This window comes from Neophocaena asiaeorientalis, unplaced genomic scaffold (assembly GCF_003031525.2).
Source record: "Neophocaena asiaeorientalis asiaeorientalis breed wild unplaced genomic scaffold, Neophocaena_asiaeorientalis_V1.1 scaffold540, whole genome shotgun sequence".
Lineage (NCBI taxonomy): Eukaryota > Metazoa > Chordata > Mammalia > Artiodactyla > Phocoenidae > Neophocaena > Neophocaena asiaeorientalis.
Genome location: NW_020172141.1, coordinates 3,468,166 through 3,487,626, shown reverse-complemented (window position 1 = coordinate 3,487,626; position 19,461 = coordinate 3,468,166). Strand labels below are relative to the sequence as shown.

Genomic DNA, 19,461 nt, shown 5'->3' with positions numbered 1-19,461 from the left:
ATCCCCATCCCCATCCCCATGCCCATCCACATCCTCACTTCACTAGAGAAAAATGAGGCCAAGAGAGGTTGGTAACTTGCCCAAAGTTACACAGCTGGTAAATGACAGAACCAGGACTGGAGCCCAGCGCCATCTGACTCCAGTGTTCAAGCTCTGGACGCCTCTGTGGCATTGGGTTCCTGGTCCCTGGTTGCCCTCTGACCTCTGGCTCTGTTGCCTGCATGATCTTCTAATATTGCTTTGCCTGCTCCTGAGTTGGCCCTTCACTGTTGAAAGCTCAGCCAGCCTGTGTGCCAGTTCAGATTTTCCCACCAGCTACTGGCCCCTGTTTCTTCCCCAGGACCTCAGGCAACGTCCCCAGTCCCTGTTTTCCTCAGGACACCACATTTCTGGTGACGGGACAGACAGACGTGCGGGAAGACGGGAGGGTGCTGATGACAAGGCATTTCCAGTTGGATCGGGCCAGTGTCATGCCTCGTGGCCCCTGGTAAATGCGTGGTGGGGAGTGGGCTGCAGAGAGAGAAGATGGGGAGCCGAACCCAGAGCTCACAGGGCTTGGCGCTGTGGGGAATGTGCTGGGAAATCAAGGAGAAAGGAAGGACGGGTTGCCAACTGGCGGGGAGTACGTGGTGGAAACCAGACATCAGGAATGTGGAGCAGGTCAGGCCGGCTGCCTGGCAAATACTTGGCCCACTTTGATTTTCAATTTTCATTGTTTATTTCTAGCATAAATGTTTATTTCACCTTTGTAATCCTCAAGGTTTTTAGGAACATGGGAAAGAATGACTTTGTTCTGGTTTTTGACACTTAGTTTTGGCTGTGGAGAGACAAGACCCAATTAGCTAATTATAGTCTAAAAGTCACTGGCTGGTGGCCAGGGCTTCTCTGAGCGGGAGGCTGCCTACAGGATGTCTCCAGGCTCTGCGTTCTTCTCCAGCCACCCTGGCTCACGGAGACCCTGACCCTCCCCGACGCCATGGCCCTCTGACTTTTCCACCACACCTGATCCTTTTTTTTCTTCATCCCACACCCTTCTTCCCAAGTCTCCTCTCTGATGCTAAAGAGACTCCCTCCCCCACATCCAGACCCACCCCAGACTGGTGGCCTTACCACCAGTGGCGGGGTTGTGGGTGACACCCAGTTAGTCTCCACAATCCTCCGTTTCCCCTTTCCCTTCCAGCTTTTGCTCCAGTCCTGCCCACCCTCCCTACTCCTTTTTCTAGCCCTGCCATCCTTATATCTTAAAAGCATTAAAAAAAACATTGAGATATATCAATACATCAAGTGCACTGAGGCATACATTTTATATCTTTGTGATTTTTCAAAAGCGGACGCCTGGCAGCAACCATCCACATCAGGAAGTAGGGCAGTGCTACCCCCGGGAGCCCCCCTCCAGCCCTCTCCCATCACTCCCGTCTTCTTTAATCCTTAGAGGTAACTGCTCTCTCGAATTTATGCTAATCAATTATACCCGCGCTCTACGCTGAGGATGTGTATTCCTAAACACTATTTTGCCTGCTTTTTTTTTTTAATTGAAGTCTAGTTCATTTTTTTTTTGTGGTATGTGGGCCTCTCACTGTTGTGGCCTCTCCCGTTGCGGAGCACAGGCTCCGGACGCGCAGGCTCAGCGGCCACGGCTTACGGGCCCAGCCGCTCCGCGGCACGTGGGATCCTCCCGGACCGGGGCACGAACCCGTGTCCCCTGCATCGGCAGGCGGACTCGCAACCACTGCGCCACCAGGGAAGCCCCAATGCTTCAATTTTTTGATGCCACAGTGTATACAGCACTTAATTATGGAGAATAGGAAAAAGCAAAACTAAAATAAGGAAGGATATATGATATATCTTTAATAATCTGTTTTCTGATTCCCTTTAGAGGCCCAGTTAACCAGGATCACAAAAAGGTTTCACTCTTTATTGTAGGTGTGTGAAAAGACTTACTGGTCTCATGCATTTTATGTATGTTGATCTCTATGTTTTGACTCATCCAAATAAACACAGCAAGGCTCATTTACAAGGATACATAGGCTTTCTATTCAGCCAGAAAAGAAAAATCTACAGCTAGATGTAGAAAAGCAATGATGCTAAAAAACCTCTTCAACTTCAGACTGTATTAGGCTGAGATTTTCTGTAGTAAGTTTCTTTAAAGTTAGAAGTGTTCCTGAAAAGTTTGCAATGGACGTGGAAAGTGCATGAAGTACTGCTCCAGGAAACATCATACAGATGAAATACTTTAATCCACTAGCATAAATGCTCTCTTAGTTTTTTCCCATTGGTCTTTGGAATGGGTTTTATTTGCTCTTGACTAAGGTCTGGATGCCAAGATGCAGGAAATATATTCCCTACAGAACAGGTGTCTGTTTAATCCCCAGGTATGATCTTATAAGCCAGGTTAGCTAGAGACAGCCTGGTGGGAGCCTATAAAATGTTTATGCTATAACTGCAGGTCCCATAATAGGTCTGGGGTAGTGTAGGCTACTACTACACTCCCTCCCCCCAAAATAGGAACTCCTAAAAGGTGCCTGCCATATGTAGGTCTACCAATATAAAAACTGGGAGATAAATCCATATTCCCACCATTTTTAAAATCTGGTTATTCAATTTAATTCAACTACCTCCCTAGAAATGAATATCAGAGAAAAGTATGCTCAGAAAGGTATTACTGGGAGTAGCTAACTTATCACTTTCCACAATGGCTGTTCTGAAGGTTGGGTAACAAATAGGGTAGTGGCCTCCTTTTCCTTCCCATTAATAATTAGGTATCTAGTTAAGTCCATCAGATAGGCAGAGTAAATTGTGGGGAGAACTGAGTGTGGAGAATAGTCAACTTATCTCTTGTAATAAGGTCCCTTTTGACTAATTCTCTACTGAAGTTCTCATTTTAGGTCTTTCAAAGGGAATGCTCACAGCGAACATCTGTAGTTGAGTTACAGGACTCTTGGGTATTATATTCAGTACTTGATCGTATTTTGACGTATCAGGACAGGGCATAGTTTGGTTGAGAAGATGTTAGTTTCTCGACTTGGGCTGTGGAACTGCATTTCTTTCTCAACTGACAATGCAAGAGATATGAGAAGGAACGGTGGATCTTTATAGTGATGCAGTTAGGAGTTTGTTAACTGCCTTTTGGAACTCAGTGTAGGAGTAAGTAGTGTTGATGGGTTCAGTGCGGGTTGTTTCCTTAACTGTTTTAGTTAACCAGCCACAGCAACAACCAGAAACACACGAATTAGGAATTTGTTTTAGGTACTCAGGTATGGGAGTGGCTGTACTCAATGTTCGGCTTAACTGTTTGGTGGCAAAGTACGGTACTCCATTTAGAGTGGCATGATCTCTAGAAAGCCGGCTGGGACTCATAAGGGGCTTTTGAAAAGGTGGGACTCCACAAGAGCCTGGAGGAGGCCACTCAGGAATTGGTTCCAGTTTGGGTACACAGTGTCTTAGTCCTGTCTCTCGAAGTACATGGACTGGTGTGCTAGCATCCAAGAGTTTAGCATGATACAACCAGGAATTAGGATTTAAAGGTTTCCAAGTTGTAGGGTATTTTAAAAGGCATTTAACCTGCCAGGCAAGACTCTCAAGAGGTGTTAGGTTGGGCACTACAGGGTCCTCTTCTTCAGAGGAATCCCACTCTTCCCCAGAACTCTCATTTAGGTAGTTAGCGTTTATTCAGCGTTTTCTTAGCGTCTTCTTCTTCCTCACTCTCTGATTCTGATAAAGGGTCAGGAGAGGGATTTCTAGGACCCATTAGAACAGAACGATGGTATAGAAAAAAAGGTACCAGAAAAAGGTACCAGTATAAGCCAGTAAAACACTAACACTGGCAAACAGAAGCAGAAGACGAGAAATCCTTTCAATAGGATTCATTTGTCTGTTTCTCAGTCTGTTACACACACACAGTATGCCTCTGGCTCGCACCACTGTGTAGTTCTTCAAGATTATGCTGTATGTTCTTCACTTACAAAGAAGACAGCTCACTTCTCAGGACCAGTTCAGTGTGTAAAAGTTAGTCACTTATCAGTAGCACAGGTCAGAGTCTCTCCTTCAAATGCTGGCTACCCAAGAAGAGAAGGGGTCCTCATCTAGGCAAGCTGATTTTCTTAGCATGGTCTCAACCGGTTGTGAAATTATGAAGAGACACTTTGTGTACTCTTTTGTTGGCAGGGGTATTATATCTATTTGGTAACGAAAAGAAACTCAGTGGTCGCCTTCTTTGTCTGCTGGTGCAGCAACTTTTGTGCAGGGGGATGGTGGGACGAGTTGTCAAGGATCTGTCTGGTGTGCACAGATCCAGTGTTTTCCATAGGTAGTGCAAATGCCCTTGGAAACTGGTGACTTAATTGTTGCACTATCTGGAAAGGTAGGCTTAACCTGTGAATGAGAAGACCAAGGAGGATCCTTTCTTCTTCCTTGCCTCACACCCAGCTGCAAGACCTGACTAAGCCTAGCGCCACCAGCTCTGTTCCAACAGTCACTCCTCCGCAAGGCTCGCATTCCCCATGGTCTTTTCCATTGTGGTTTATCACAGGATATTGAATATAGTTCCCTGTGCTCTACAGTAGGACCTCGTTGTTTATCCATTCTATATATAATAGTTTGCATCTGCTAATCCCATACTCCCAATCCATCCCTCCCCACCCCGTCCTCCCCCTTGGCAACCACAGGTCTGTTCTCTATGTCTGTGAGTCTGTTTCTGTTCTGTAGATAAGTTCATTTGTGTCATATTTGAAATTCCACATATAAGTGATATCATATGGTATTTGCCTTTCTCTTTCTGACTTACTTCGCTTTGTATGATAACCTGGCTCCATCCATGTTGCTGCAAAGGACATTATTTCATTCTTTTTTTTTACGGCTGAGTAGTATTCCATTATATATATATATATATATACACACACCACATAGTGTTTATCCATTCTTCTGTCGATGCACATTTAGGTTGCTTCCATGTCTTGGCTATTGTAAATAGTGCTTCAATAAACATTGGGGTGTATGTATCTTTTTGAATTAGAGTCTTCTCCAGGTTTATGCCCAGGAGTGGGATTGCTGGATCATATGTATTTTGCCTGCTTTTTTGTTTGTTTGTTTTGTTTTTGCGGTACCCGGGCCTCTCACTGTTGTGGCCTCTCCCCTTGCGGAGCACAGGCTCCGGACGCGCAGGCTCAGCGGCCATGGCTCACGGGCCCAGCCGCTCCGCGGCATGTGGGATCCTCCCAGACCGGGGCACGAACCCGTGTCCCCTGCATTGGCAGGCGGACTCTCAACCACTGCGCCACCAGGAAAGCCCCTTGCCTGCTTTTTGAACTTGATGTAAATGGACTTATACTACATATACTCATTGGTGCCTGGCTTCTTTCAGTATTTTGTTTGTGAGATTCTGTCGTGTGGTTGCCCACGGGTGTAGCTTATTTATTTCCATTGCTACGCAGTGTTCCATTGAATGAATGCACTGCTGTGTATTTTCTCCATTTCACCCTAGATGGATATTTGGTTTATTTCCAGTTTTGGGGTATATTATAAGTAATGCAGTTATAAATCTTCTTGACTGTGTGTTTTCATGTTACACGGTTCTGAACTTGGGTGTGGAGTTGCCGGGTCAAAGAGTGGGTGTATGTTTGTGTTCAGTAGATGAGGTCCAACTGTTTTCAAATTCATTCCCACTGACAGTTATGAGCTTTCTCATTGCGCTACGTCTTCCTTCTACTTGTCAGCTTAAAAAGTTTTAGCCATTCATGTGGTGGGGTATAGTGCTATCTCATGGTGGTTTTAATGTGAATTCACCAGAGGTTGAGTACCTTTTCTTTTGTTTATTTTGCCATTTGGAGTATCATCTTTTGTGATATACCTAAAGTCTCTTGACCAATTTTCTATTTTTTTATCTTTTCTTGTTTTGGTTAATTCTAGGGATTTTTTAAAATTTTAAAATATACTCTGCGTATAAACCCTCTTCTGTCATATGGACTACAAAAGTCTGCTTCCACACCGAGGTTTGACTTTTTATTTTCTTAATGGCATCTTTCAGTGAACAGAAATTCTTAACTTTAAGAAATCTTTTCCTACATTGAGGGCATGAAGATAGTTTCCCATTTTACCTTCTAGAAGTTTTATTGTCTTACTTCTAACATACAGAAGGCCAACCCACCCGGAACTGATTTTCGGGTGCTGTGAGAGGGTAGGAGTTAAATGTCATGATTTTTCCACGTGATTATTCAAGTGATCTAGCAGCATTTTTGAAAATAATGTTCTTCACTCGCTGTGCTGCAGAGCCATAGAGAAGTGGGTCTTTTCTGAGCTTTCTATTCTATGCCATTTGTCTATTTATCAATTGTGTACCGGTTCTACACTGTCCTAATTATTCTGGCTTTATAAGTTTTGAAACTCAAGCATAATGCATTCTTCAGGTTTGTCCACCTTTAAGATTACCTTCTCTATCCTTAGCTTGTTGCCCTATGTCCATATATTCAACACATTTTAGAATCAGCTTGTGAGTTTCTGCAGACACTCTTAGATGGGTTGAGATGACATCAAATCTACAGCCCAGTTTAGAACTGTCATTTTTACAGTGAACATGGCATATCCCTCCATTTATTTAGATTTCTAAACATGTTTTCTCAATAATGTATACTTTTCTACAGAGAGGACTTGCACATCTTTTGTTGGATTTATCCCTGCATTTGGCATTTCTGAGGCAATTGTAAACAGTATCTTTTTAGTCATTTGTTTCTGGCTGGTATATGGAAATGCAGATGATTTTGGTATGTTGTCCTTGCCTCAAACAAGCTTGCTAAACTCACTAATTCTAATAGTTTATTTGTAGATTCACCTGGGTTTCTACACATGCAGTCAGAGTCTTCCCTCCATGTGTGCGGGGGATTGTTCTAGGACCCCTCGTGGTTATCAAGATCCATGGTTGCTCAAGTTCCTTACAGTTGGCCCGGTATCTGCGGGTTTGGCATCCGTGGATAGTGGGTGGGAGGCAACTGTACACTAGTTAAGAGCACCGGCTTTAGAATCAGATTGAATCCTAACCTCAGCACTTGACAAATGTAGGGCTTTGAGAGGGTTGCTTGATGTTTCTGAGGCTCATTTCTCCCCCTACAGAACAGGGACACTATGTCATGGGTGTACAGCGACGAGGAATGAATGACATGGAGCATGTCCCTCTGGCGGCAGTGCTGGCACTCACGGGCCTCCCTTTACACTTGTTACCCCGGTCCTTGTCCCCATGCCCACCTTTCCCATGAGCTCCACAGCTCCCCAAATTCTGGCTTTCACCCTGTCCTCTTATGGAGTTGCCCTCAAACTTGCTCCTAGGGTCAACGTCAACAGGCTTATTTGGTCCTTGAGTTTCTTGACGTTTCTGTGGCCTCGACATGTCCATCTCTGTGATGTCTTTTTTCTGACACCAAGTGTGTGAGGTTTTGCACACCAGACAATTCTTCCATCCTCCACCCCCAGCTGGGTGTCCTACAAATGAATTCAGTTCAGATGCTGTCTACCTGGAGAGCATCACATCCCACAGATTGAGGGCTCAGCCCCACAAGACTGCTCCCACTTCAGTTCAAGGGGCTGCCTCTACTTCTGACTAACTGGCTATAAATTTGGGGGTTCCCATCACCTCTTCCTTAGGTTTGCTCACAGAACTCAGGAAATACTTTACTGATGTTCACCAGTTTATGGTAAAGCAGAGGTCCCCAACCCCTGGGCTGTGGACCGGTACTGGTCGGTGCCTTGTTAGGAACTGGCCCGCACATCAGGAGGAGAGCAGTGGGCGTGCGAGCGAAGCTTCATCTGCCGCTCCCCACCGCTCCCCACCACTCCCTGTCGCTCCCCACCACTCCCCGTCGCTCCCCACTGCTCCCCACCGCTCCCCGTCGCTCCCCACCGTGCCCCACCACTCCCAACCGCTCCCCACCGTGCCCCACCGCTCCCCATTGCTCCCCACTGCTCCCCATTGCTCCCCATCACTTACCATCGCTCACATTACCGCCTGAACCTTCCCCCACCCCGCCTCCGGTGGAAAAATGATCTTCCACAAAACCGGTCCCCAGTGCCAAAAAGGTTGGTGATCACTGTTGTAAAGGATACAGGTCAGATTCAGCCAAATGGAAGAGATGGGGGTGACACAGGGTTTCCATGCCCTCTCCAGGGGTGCCACCCCCAGCACATGGATTGTTCACAAACCTGGACGCTCCCTGAACCCCATCGTTGAGGGATTTTTATGGTTTTCTTTATGCAGCCACCATCGATCAGCTCATTGGCCATTGGTGATTGAACTCAATCTCCAGCCCCTCTCCCTGCTCCAGGGGCTGGGGGTGGGGTAAGAGTCCTAACCTTCTAATGACCACCTTTCTTGCCACCAGCCCCCATCCTGAAGCTATCAAGGGCTCCCCCACTGGCAATCGTATTAGCACACAAAACGCAATAAGCTCCAAAGGCTTTAGGAGCTCTGTGCCAGGAACAGGGGACAAGGAGCACATATTGTTTTATTTTACCACAGTCTCCTCAGCAGGTATTTCTCTTGACTTCCTGAGGCGGCTCCTCCAGTTCTTCTGCCTGGCCCCCTCTCAGTCTCCTCTTCGCCTCTCATGACTTAAATGCTGATTTTTTTCATGGTTCCGTTCTCATCCCTCTTCTCAACTCACCCTATGAAAATGAGACATATGACAATCTTTGGCCTCATCTTTTACCAAATCTCTGTGCCTATAACCATGGCTGCCATCTTGGACTCCAGGGTCACCTGGACAGCCGTCCAGGGGGCACGACTACCTGCTTTTTCTATGATGCCCCCAATAAAGATAAGCACCCTTTCCCCAAACCTGCTCTCTTTCTCTTTTGCTTGTCTCCATCACCCAAGTCAGAGACCCAAGCATCTTCCTAGACTCCACTCTCTCCTTCATCCTTATAGTTAGTTGTGGTCACCTTCTGTCCGCTTCTGTTCATTCTCACTGCCACTAACTTGCTTCAGTTTCTCATAGTTTTCCCCCCAGTTGCTAAACAGCTTATTTACTGATCTCCCTCTGCCAGTCCTGTTGGCCTCCAGTTCATGATCATAGCAAAGCCATAGGAATCTATTATGATATCCCGAGGTGTTATATGTGTATAACTCTCCACGTGTCAGGGGCTTAACACAATAGATGTTCATTTCTCACTCCTGTAGAATTCAGTTGGGTGTTCTGTGGTCAACTGCCATGTGGTGGTCCAAGGTTTCCTTCTATCTTGCGGCTCTGCATCTCCTGGGACCTTGGATTCCTTTGCTTCTTAGCCTATGAATGGGGAAAAAAAGGGAGTGAAGGGTTACATTGGTGCTTTCATGGGCCAGGTCTGCACATAGCCAGAACTCAGACGTAAGGCTCTACCTTATGATGGATACAGGGTGGGGGAAATAGAGTCCTTGGCTGGGCAACTGATTCCCAGCGTCAGGCTGACACTAAGGACAGGAAGTACAAACCCTTGGTGCACAGCCGTAGGTCTCTGCCTCAGGGCTCTTTCCAAGCTCATCAACAGGTACCACGGTGCCTGCAAGGTGAAGATCGAACTCTGCAGCATGGATATTTTAGGCAGAGGAAACAGGTAGCACAAAGCCCCAGGGTGGGACTCTTCATGGCTTGGCTTCTACCTGTTTACAAACTCACCTCTCCCTACGTCCCTCTCCATCCACCTATGTGTACCCTATGTGTTGGCCAAAGTTTTTGAAGTTCTCTGAGTATGTCAGGCTCACCTGCTCTCATTCAGCCTGGCTTCCTGCTACTCATCTTTCAAGAGACTAGTACCTGGTGCTGGCTTCAGTCTTACCTTCAGCTAACCTTGGTTTTATACTTTACACTTCAGCAATATTGACATAGATTTTAACTTTTAGAATCATGTCATGCTACTTCCTGCTACTTCCTGCTTTTACTCACATTTCCTATTTTTCTTCCCTTGTCTCTGTAATGCCTACATGTTATTCAGAATTAAACTCAGGTGCCATTTCCTCCTAGAAGTCCCTCTGATTCTTTCTTCTCCCAGGTGAGCTGGGTGGTCCTTTCTCACAGCATCAGCCACGTCTCTACCAGAGCGAGTGGCACACAGCTTCTCACAGAGTACTTTCGTGGTCACCTGGAGCCAGGAAATCATCCAAGCTAGTGATTCTTAAAGAGAGAGAGTGGGGGAGAGAGATAGGGAGGAAGAGAGAGAGGGAGAGAGACAGAGAGGGAGAGAGAGAGAGAGAGAGAGAGAGGGAGAGAGAGAGAGATCTGAGAGGCAGAGGCAGTCCTGGTCGGAGTTTGGGCTTCACTTCCAGGACTCTGTGGAATCCTGGGGGAGGCATGTCTAGGTTGGGGGGTGACATGGGTCCTGGTGCATGGTTTGAGGAGGCCACTCCGGCTGCTGGGTGTATAAAGTAAATCGTATGGAGACTAGGGTAGGAGAGGGGAGGCCAGTCAGAGGTCATGAGAGCATCCTGTGGGTGCGGAGGCAGCTGGGAGCCGGTGCCGGCTCCCCAGCGCCCAGGTCTTAGCTCCCCCTTGGAGGACGGAGGGCTTTGATTAAGTCCCTGAGCAACTCTCCCCCAGATGCACCTCCGTGAGAGGGGAGAAGAGTAGCATGTAAGTCCTGCATCTGTTGGGAGGACTCAGTGAGTTAATACGTGTAGAGCACGGGCGTCCATGCCGTGAGCTGTTGTTCTCATCGTCATCTTCACTAGGAGGGACGGTAGTAGCAGCAGCACCTATCATCATAGTAGAATGGAGAGGAAATGACGGATTCGGGATACTTCTACAGGCTGAGCTAACGTGACTTGATAAATTGAACCTTGAGGATGAAGGAAAGAGAAAAAAAAGCCTCATTTTTTGTGAAAATGGTTTGTGGGTGGTGCCCTTAAATGAAATGGGGAAGACCAACGAAGGAGCAGGTTTTGGGGGGGGTGTGTGTGTATCAGAGCAGGGTAGCTCTGAGCAGTTTTGAACAGGGTAGTTGTGAGGCACCTATAAAACACCTGGGAAGGGTGGGGTAGGACGTCTGGGCCTGGCTTTCAGGGAAGAGCCCAGGGCTGGAGACACACAGGTGGGAGCCACGGCACAATGATGGGGTCACCCTGGGAGAGGGTGCCGATGGGGAAAGGAAGGGGAGCCCAGGACAGAGCCCCGGGCCTCTCGCTTTAAAGGTGGAGCAGGGGGGCAGGATCTGATGAGGAGCCGGTGAAACTGGGACAGAGTGGAGGGATGGGGCTGAGGGAAGAGGGAGTTTCAGGAGAGGCCGCGGGTTCCATGGCTGCCAGCAGACAAGGCAAGCAGCAAATTACAGCGTAGATGATGGAGCTGGGCCGCATGGAGGTCGTTTGCCAGCGGGACGGATGAAATTTTACTTTATCCGTTGGTAATTCAATTTACAGGTCAGCTCAGTTAGAGAATCTGGTTGTATCCTCTCCTTGCTGCCCGGCAAGCATTAGGTGAGGTGAGACCCCCCGGGGGCAGCAGGGCCTCCAGCCCCTCAGAGTGGCCTCCAGAGGGAGCTGCTATGGCCCAGGGCTGGGGGTGGCTCCAAGTGAGAAGAAATCCCACTGTTTTCTTGCTCCTGCCTCAGCTTCAGAATAAAGTTTTAGAAACCACCCGTAAAGGGGGATCAAACTGAGGTGGAAAGAGTGTTTCTAAAACCGGAATCAGAATTTCCACGGACACCAGAGTTTGGTGCAGCAGTTTTGAATCTAGACACACATTCACACACCATTTCTCCGACTTCCCGGAAGCAACTATTAACCTTTCAGTCTTTCTCTGTTACCCAGCGGGAGGGAGGTGGCAGACGAGCACTTTCTTGTGTGCCAGCATCACCTGGCAGGCTTGCTGAACTACAGGTCCCCGGCCCCGTGCCAGAGTTTCCAATGCGCTAGGCCAGGGCGGACCAGGGAAAATGCATTTCTAACGAGCTTCCAGGTGACGCTGCCGCTGGCCCTTGGACCACCCTTGGTGACCTCTGGGCTGGGTCATACGCTCACTGAGAGCAGGGAAGGCATCAGTGGGAGGCATCAGTAAGTACATTTAAATATGCCTTCTGTGGATCCCTCGGGGCTCAAGAGTGGGGTGAGGGCTGTGGTGAGGCTCAGGGACACGCAGGGCAGCCGTCGCCAGGTTTGCTGCTGCCCATAAGCTCCCTGGCAGCCCCACCAGAGCTTCCTGTGACAAAGCAGCCGTCTTCGGACTCCGCACCACCTTCTTGAAGCCTTCCCGACTCTCAGGTTTCCTCCTTGACTTTGACTGTCAGAAACGTTAGCAGTTCAGGTGAGGCCTGCATGTTCGCGGGTGGACTTTAGGCAGAATTTTAGGCAGAGGGACGTGGTGACACAGTGCCCTCTTCCTGGGACCCCCATGTAGCCCTGGGGAAAGCCAGTCCCTCGTCTCCCCGCTCCAGGGCCAGAGGAAATGGGGTGGGGCCCGGCCTGTGGCTTTTGAGAGATGGAGTCCGTCAAGGTTCCATCAGAGCCAGATGGATGCCGGCGTCCACAGCCCGCCCGGCACACGCGGCTCCAGGTTGCGGGCATCGCGCCCTCACCATGCACACAGAGCCTCCTTTCTTCCTTGAGGCAAAGTGACTCTTTCACGGCCTGTGCAGCTGAAGGAAATGGGAAGTCCCAGAGCCCCTCTGGGTTCCACGAGGTGCCCCCTTTGCCTCTTCCAGCCTCCTCCCAAGTTCACAGATGTGCAGGCCTCCGCAGGCAGGCAGGGTCCTGCCGGCAAACGGGGTTCTGGAGCCGAGGCCCAGGTTTGACGGAGGGAAGGGAGAAGCCCCCTGCGCCGGGCTCCAGGCTGGACCACAGCCCCTCCTGGCCCTCCTGCCGTGGCAGCCCTAGCAGAGCCGCGCTGATCCCTCCCCGCTGGCTCTACATTCCTGGGTGATGAGGGAGGGATTCCAGTGTTTACTCTGAACAATGTTTTCCTCTGTCTGAACCGACTGGGTGTTAAATTCTTCCAGATTTCTGGCTTCATGTCGCAACTCCAGTGGGACAGAAACAGGTTTACGGCAGTTGGCAAGGGCGTGAAAGCAGGCTCGTCCGGGCACCTTCTGCATCTAGAATTTCCATGGGCGGATGGAAAGACCGCCAGCCACCCTGTGGGCGCTGCGCCTGCCTGTGAGGGGCTGGTGGAGGCCTCTCCCCAGCTTTGCGCCCTGCCTTTCGCATTTCCCACCCTAGAGGGCAAAGTGAGCTTTCTCTGCTGAAACGCGGCGGGAAGGGAGAACCAGCTGAGCACTGAAGGCCAGGGCTTGCTGTGTCTTCTCAGCTAAGATAAACCCAGAAGTTGGGCTCATAAGGAATTCATTTGGTGGCATGTTGGGAAACTGGCATGCTGTGTGGGGAAGAGGTCAGCACTGGGGGGGCGGGGGTGGGGGAACCCTTATTTTCATAGAGAAATCTAGTGAGATGAGGCCTAGAGAGCTGGGCTGGAAAGACCCCAACACAGCTGGTTGGGTCTCAGGACCGAGCTGGTTGGTGCCTGTGATAAGCTGTGACTCTTACGGTCGTTTATTACTGAGCAGCACGACCGCACAGGGCCGTGGAGACTCTCTTCTCTTTCGTGAAGATACAGAGACTTTCGGGAAAGCAATGGGATCAATTCAAAGATAAAGGCGCTCTTCCCTCTGAGCACAATAACCTGTTCCTTCATTCCTTTTTTTTTTTTTTTTTGCGGTACGCGGGTCTCTCACTGTTGTGGCCTCTCCCGTTGCGGAGCACAGGCTCCGGACGCGCAGGCTCAGCGGCCATGGCTCACGGGCCCAGCCGCTCCGCGGCATGTGGGATCTTCCCGGACCGGGGCACGAACCCGCGTCCCCTGCATCGGCAGGCGGACTCCCAACCACTGCGCCACCAGGGAAGCCCTCCTTCATTCTTTATCGACGATGACTTGCTCTCTGTGGGGTCCTGGGTGAAGCCCCAGCCTCGGGGCAGCTGCCCTTCAGCCTCTTGAACTGGAACAGCCCGAATCCACGTCGGGCAGGGGGCAGGCAGTGGCCTTGAAACCCCCGGCATTCTCACCCTGTGCTCTCAAACCCTGGAATCCTACTCTTGAATCCCTGTTATGGTGTGTGTACGTGTGTGTGTGTCTGTGTATGTGAGGGGGTGGGTACGTGCGTGCACACACATGCACTCATGCATGCACAAGTAGGAGAGAAAGATGGGTGGCTATCCACCCAGGTCCAGAGCCCAAACGGTATTTATGTGGGGGGGGGGGGTGGATAAAATAGTTGCTTGATAGAACTTGACTTTATAATCTGGCTGCTTTTGCAAAGCCATTTTGATGCCAAAGTCGTTTTTCCTTGGTCTTAAAAACAAACCACTAAAAGCTCTGCTTCCTGAACCTCTCAAGAATGTGCAGGAAAAGCACCCTGGCACCATCCCTGAGCCCCCACTTCCCACCCTGCCCCATCCCTCACTCCGACCCTAATCCCTCCGGCCACGGCCGTGTGTCCACGGTGTTGAGATGGCCTTGTTGAAATTGGCTTTGTTGGAGGATGGCTTCATTTCCGTGGTGTTTGATAGCCATGAATCCTTTATGTGCATGTGTTCCCTTGTAGCAGGAATTGCACTGTCCCCCCCGAGACGGGGGCAGAGCGGAAGGGGGAACCAGGCAGAGGAATTGCTCCCATGGCTGGCAGATTCCACGTCTCTGTTCAGTCTCAGGACTAGGATCCTTCCTGGAAAGTCTGATAAGGGCCTTGTACTGGTTATCTCTTGCTGTGTAACAAATGACCCCCAAACTTAGTTCCTTAAAACAGATGTGTTATCTCACAGTGTCTGTGGGTCGAGGATCTGAGTGAGACCTAACTGTGCCTATATCTCCAGGTTTCTCCATGGGGGTGGGCGCAGTCGTGGTTTTGGCCAGGGCTGTGGTCCCATCCAAAGGGCCAACTTGGGAGGGTCTCCCCCCAAGCTCACTCATGTGGTTATTGGCGAGATTCAGTTCCTCACAGGTTGTTGAACTAAGGGCCTCAGTTCTTTGCTGGCTGTTGGCTGGAAACGCCCCTCACTTCCTTGCCTCTGGCTTCTCTGTAGGGCAGCTCATAATAGGGCAGCTGGCTTCCCTCAGATGAACAGAGACAGAGACACAGAGAGAGAGACAGACAGAGAGAGGGGGACAGAGAGCAGGCTGAAGCTGGAAGCCAAGGTTTCTGTGTAACCTCATCTGCAATGTGATGTCCCATCACTTGACCGCATTCTATTTGTTAGAAGTGAGTCGCTAGATGCAGGGGGAGGGGGTCTCAGAGGATGTGAGTTCCAGCAGGGGGGATCCTTGGGGGCCGTCTGGGAGGCTGCCCACCGAGGCCTGTGGGCCCAGTTGCGGTTGAGTCTGTTCAGCCCATGGGCTCTGCCACCCCACACTTATTCTGATAAGCCCGTGGCTCTGAGGGGCAGAGGGAAACGAGTTCCATGGTTACCCTTTGCTCCTCCTGGGGGTAAGACACAGCATTCTAAAGACTTCTCAGGGGCCAGTGATTCTGAGCTTCTAAACTGGCCACCCTTACACTCCACTCTCCCCTCCCATCCCACCTCCACCCCAAGGAAAGCGAATGAGCCTCAGGCAGCATCCACACCAGCCATCCCCGCTGTGGTCTCTTCCACGCTCTGGATAAAGCTCTGCGACACTGCTACTCTCTCTGGAACTTATCTAGTTCTTGCCTTGGGTGCGAATGTTACATCGCGTTCTTGTTACCAACATGAGCCCCGGTCACGCACCCGAGAGGGAAGTTTATACCATGAGTTCAGGATTTCTGGTCTTCTCTATAAAAGCAGATGGTTAGAGAGAGCTTACTAGTCATGAAATCCTTCCACCTGAATTAATTGGATCTGAGTAACATCCCCTGAGGCAGGGTATTTCTCACAGAGAAACGGAAGCTCGGAAGAATCAAGTAACCTCCTCAAGATTGGACAGAAGTGAAGTTGGTATTTGTTGTTCTCTTTCTGGCTTACTTTGCTTAGTATGATCATCTCTAGGTCCATTCAATATTCCGTGAATGGACAACCAGAATGGAAAAGGATATGAAAAAGAATATATATGTATAACTGAGTCACTTTTCTGTTCAGAAGAAATTAACACCACGCTGTAAATCAACTATACTCCAGTAAAATTAAAACAAACACTCCGCATCCCCTTTAAGCTGCTCGCATACCCACTTCTCTAGATTCTTCCCAGCAGGAATCTGGCGAGACTCCTTGGCCCCGGTTTGCTCATTAAGTCATTCTAGGCCGGAGCTGTGGTGGCCCGAGAAGAAAAATGGGGCTCCGCTGGGACCAGGGGTGTCGAAGCTGAGGGTCACCCAGCGGACTCGCCCAGGGATGTCACAGACTTAACATGGGGCGTGTGTGCACGTGTGTGTGTGTGTAGGTCATAGACCCCTCCCCGCCCCCGGGGCTCAGGGCCGTGCACCTGTCTGCATCTGAACACACGTGGCTGCAGGTGGACCCTGATGCCTCAGAGCTGCCGGCCTCAGGGGTCACCTCCAGAGGGTGTCCTTTCCGTCAGCAGATGGTATAAGCGGAGCTGTTGGGAGTGGGGCGGATATGGGGGATGAGTGAGACTTTGGGACAGCAGTGTGGCAGCAGCTGTGTTGGGGGCCCCCCACCCTGAGCCCATTCTGGCCCCTCCCCCTGCTTCAGCCTCTTTGCGGACGTCACAGCCCTGCGTGTTAACGAGGGTGAGAACAGTCCAACCAGTCACCCTCACGTGCGCCCGGGCCCCACGCGCTGTGCTTTACATGACACACCTCATGACGGCGTCCTCGTGGCAGTTCCTGTCATTGACCCTATTTTACGGATGAGATCGTTGAGACCTAGGAAGTTTAGGTATCCCGTTTCGGGTCACACAGCTGAGCAGTAGCTGCCTGTCCTGCACCCTTGCTCTTAATTCTATGCTTTACTCCAAACAATGATTTCATAGGCAGCCTTGTCCCGTTAGGAACTTTGGCTAATTCTTGTACGTCGCCTTCCGGAGATATTGAAACACACACACAATAAGATCACAGAAACACGAAAGCAGCAAGGAGAGAGCTGGTTTTCCTGCAAGGCTGCACGAGGGTGGGTCGGCAGGGCCAGGCCTTCACTGGGAGAGAGCGTCCGTCCACCCAGCACACGCCGTGGAGGGCCCGTTCCCGGATTGTAAAAGTATTCCATGCATCCCTGCACTGTGCCAAAGACACACATTAAAGCCCTTGTTTAACTGGATTTCTGACTCAACAAAAACTCCTTTTGTCAGTACCTCAGAATTTCCTGGCACGTTACCCACACATATTTTCTATGTGGATGGCAGTTACGGGTCGCTGCGCACTATTTGTGTATATTTGTGCCTAGAAAGATTCACTTGAAACTAGTAGCACAATATTTCTCCCTGATTTCAAAAGACCTCTTTCTTGATCTCTGGGGAACTGATCATTGCTATTTTCTCTTTTAACCATAGGCAACAGTTTCCTGTGTATTCAACTGTCCATTTTCCCTCAAACCATCCACGGTAGTTCCATGATAGTCTATTTTGCCAGTTTGCCTCTCTCAAACTGTTTTTCCAGAAACCTTGTGAAATGAGCCACTCCAGGGACTTTCAGAAGATTCCATGCGGGAGAAGTGGGGACCAGAGGCGATCAAAACGAGGTGAGCAAACCCAGGGAGAGAGACCCCTATACCAAGTCACGCACAATGGGATAAATGGCTCTGGTAGATGAGGCACAGATAGGACACTTGGGAGGACAGAGGAGGGGCAGGCGTAAGCCCACCTAGGGGGCTGGTCGGCCTCCCGAAAGAAGTGTCATTGGAACAGTCCCGGAAGGAGAGACAAAGGGACTAGAGAGGGGGGCCACACGTCTAAATGTATAATCACCCTGAGGGAAGAAAAGGCCATTTCATCCACTAAGAGCAGATGGCCGACCCCCAGTTGCCGCATCTGGCGGTGGTGACCTCTGACATGTCTGGTAGGTGCACAGGGGATGGAGTACGTGTTGGACCAGGCGGGAAAGGAAATGGAGGCTCTGAGGAAAATCGGAGTAGCGCTTGAGTTGGAATTTGGTCTGTTCAGGCCCCGTGGACTTTCCGTGTTACACAGGGTTTCAGTGAAGCCTGAATCCTGGACTTGGTGTCCCCAAGCTACTGTGCCTTGTTGCTGTTTTCTGGGCACTTTCCATGCAGTGTCTCATTCAGGCTTCACGATAATCCTACAAGGGAGAGGGGTGTCATTCCCACCTCGCCTATGGAAAAACCTAAAGCTCCGCGAGAGGGGGGAAGTGATTGGCCCAGTTAAAGGCAGTAAGTGCAGTGCTGGGACGTAAACCGAGGCCTTTCCACGCACCATGTCCGTGCCTCATGTTTATTAGGTCACGTTCCATGTTTGCCATCTGACCTCTCGTCGTGGCTGGTATCAAGTCAGCCAGCTCATGCTTTCCTCTGGGTCCTGTACAAGGGGAGCCGCCTGGTGTTTGGATTCCTAATAATCCTTAGAGATTCTGGGGAAATTGCTGTGGCGACTGCAGTGACATCCTTTAATCTAACGATCCAAGTGCCTGGGGACAGAGCAAATTGCCTTCTAGTTGGTTCAGAGAAAATAAACAAATGAGTAAGTCATGAGACGTGTCGGTCAGGGATAGTGCTACACAGAGGATTGGAACGGGAGCCAGAGTAGTGACTGCGGGCAGTTTCAGGCTGTCCGGAAGTTGTCCCTGAAGAATTCACACTTAGCTGCGTCCTGACTCCTAGGAAGGAAAAACCGTGCGAAAATCAGGGCAAGTGCGTCCCAGGCAGGGCGAGCAGCTGGAGAAGGACCCCCCGACGTGGGAAGCTTGGTGCGTTTGAGGCGAGAAGGAGGCCCCTGTGGTCGCGGGGCGGTGAAGGCTGTCAGGGTGGGCGGGGCTAGACCAAGGGGAGCTCTGTAGGTCAGGGGAAGGGATTTGCCTTGTGTCCTAAATGGGACGGGAAGCCACCGGAGTGTGGGCAGCGGGATAATCTAATCTGATTTATGTTTACAAGTGATCGCTCTGGGTCCCCTGGGGAGAAGGGCTCGCAGAGAACAAGAGTAGAAGAGAAGCAGGGAGACCAGTCAGCCAGTAGGCAGCTGTTGATTCTTGGCTAAGGTTGGAGAGGTCGGGAAGTCAGGCAATGGGAGGGGGTGATGGTGGGGGCAGCAGGTAGGGGGCAGGATGATGGATTGCATGTATTCAGTGAAGCAGCAAGAGGAATCAGGCAGCCCTGATTTTTTTTTTTTTTTTTTGGCCGCACCCTGCGGCACATGGGATCTTAGTTCCCTGACCAGGGATCGAACCCGCGCCCCCTGCGTTGGAAGCGCAGAATCTTACCGCTGGACCCCAGGGGAGTCCCAACCCCAATTTTTGAACTGGGCAATTCGGTGAATGGTGGTTGGTGCCTCTCTCTGAGATGGAAAAGACCAGAGAGGAATGTTTTAGGGAGTAAGGCCAAGAGTTCCTTTTTTTTTTTTTTTTTTTTTGGGTATCCGGGGC

At 50.1% G+C, this 19,461-nt stretch overlaps 2 protein-coding genes across 2 annotated transcripts in view; one reads left to right on the top strand and one right to left on the bottom strand.

Annotated features, from left to right (window-relative positions):
• The window catches only part of CDRT4 (CMT1A duplicated region transcript 4), an 85,098-nt gene that overhangs the window by 55,155 nt on the left and 10,482 nt on the right, over positions 1 to 19,461 (top strand). Inside the window, exon 4 of the mRNA XM_024752657.1 lies at positions 17,527 to 17,608. Within this exon, the coding sequence (XP_024608425.1) occupies positions 17,539 to 17,608 (70 nt within the window). The 5' untranslated portion in view covers positions 17,527 to 17,538. The remainder of the gene's footprint in view (positions 1 to 17,526; positions 17,609 to 19,461) is intronic.
• Positions 3,091 to 3,748, bottom strand: LOC112404861 (DDB1- and CUL4-associated factor 16-like). Its single transcript, XM_024752997.1, is given in 2 exon segments — positions 3,091 to 3,687; positions 3,689 to 3,748. Coding segments are annotated over 2 exon segments (657 nt in total).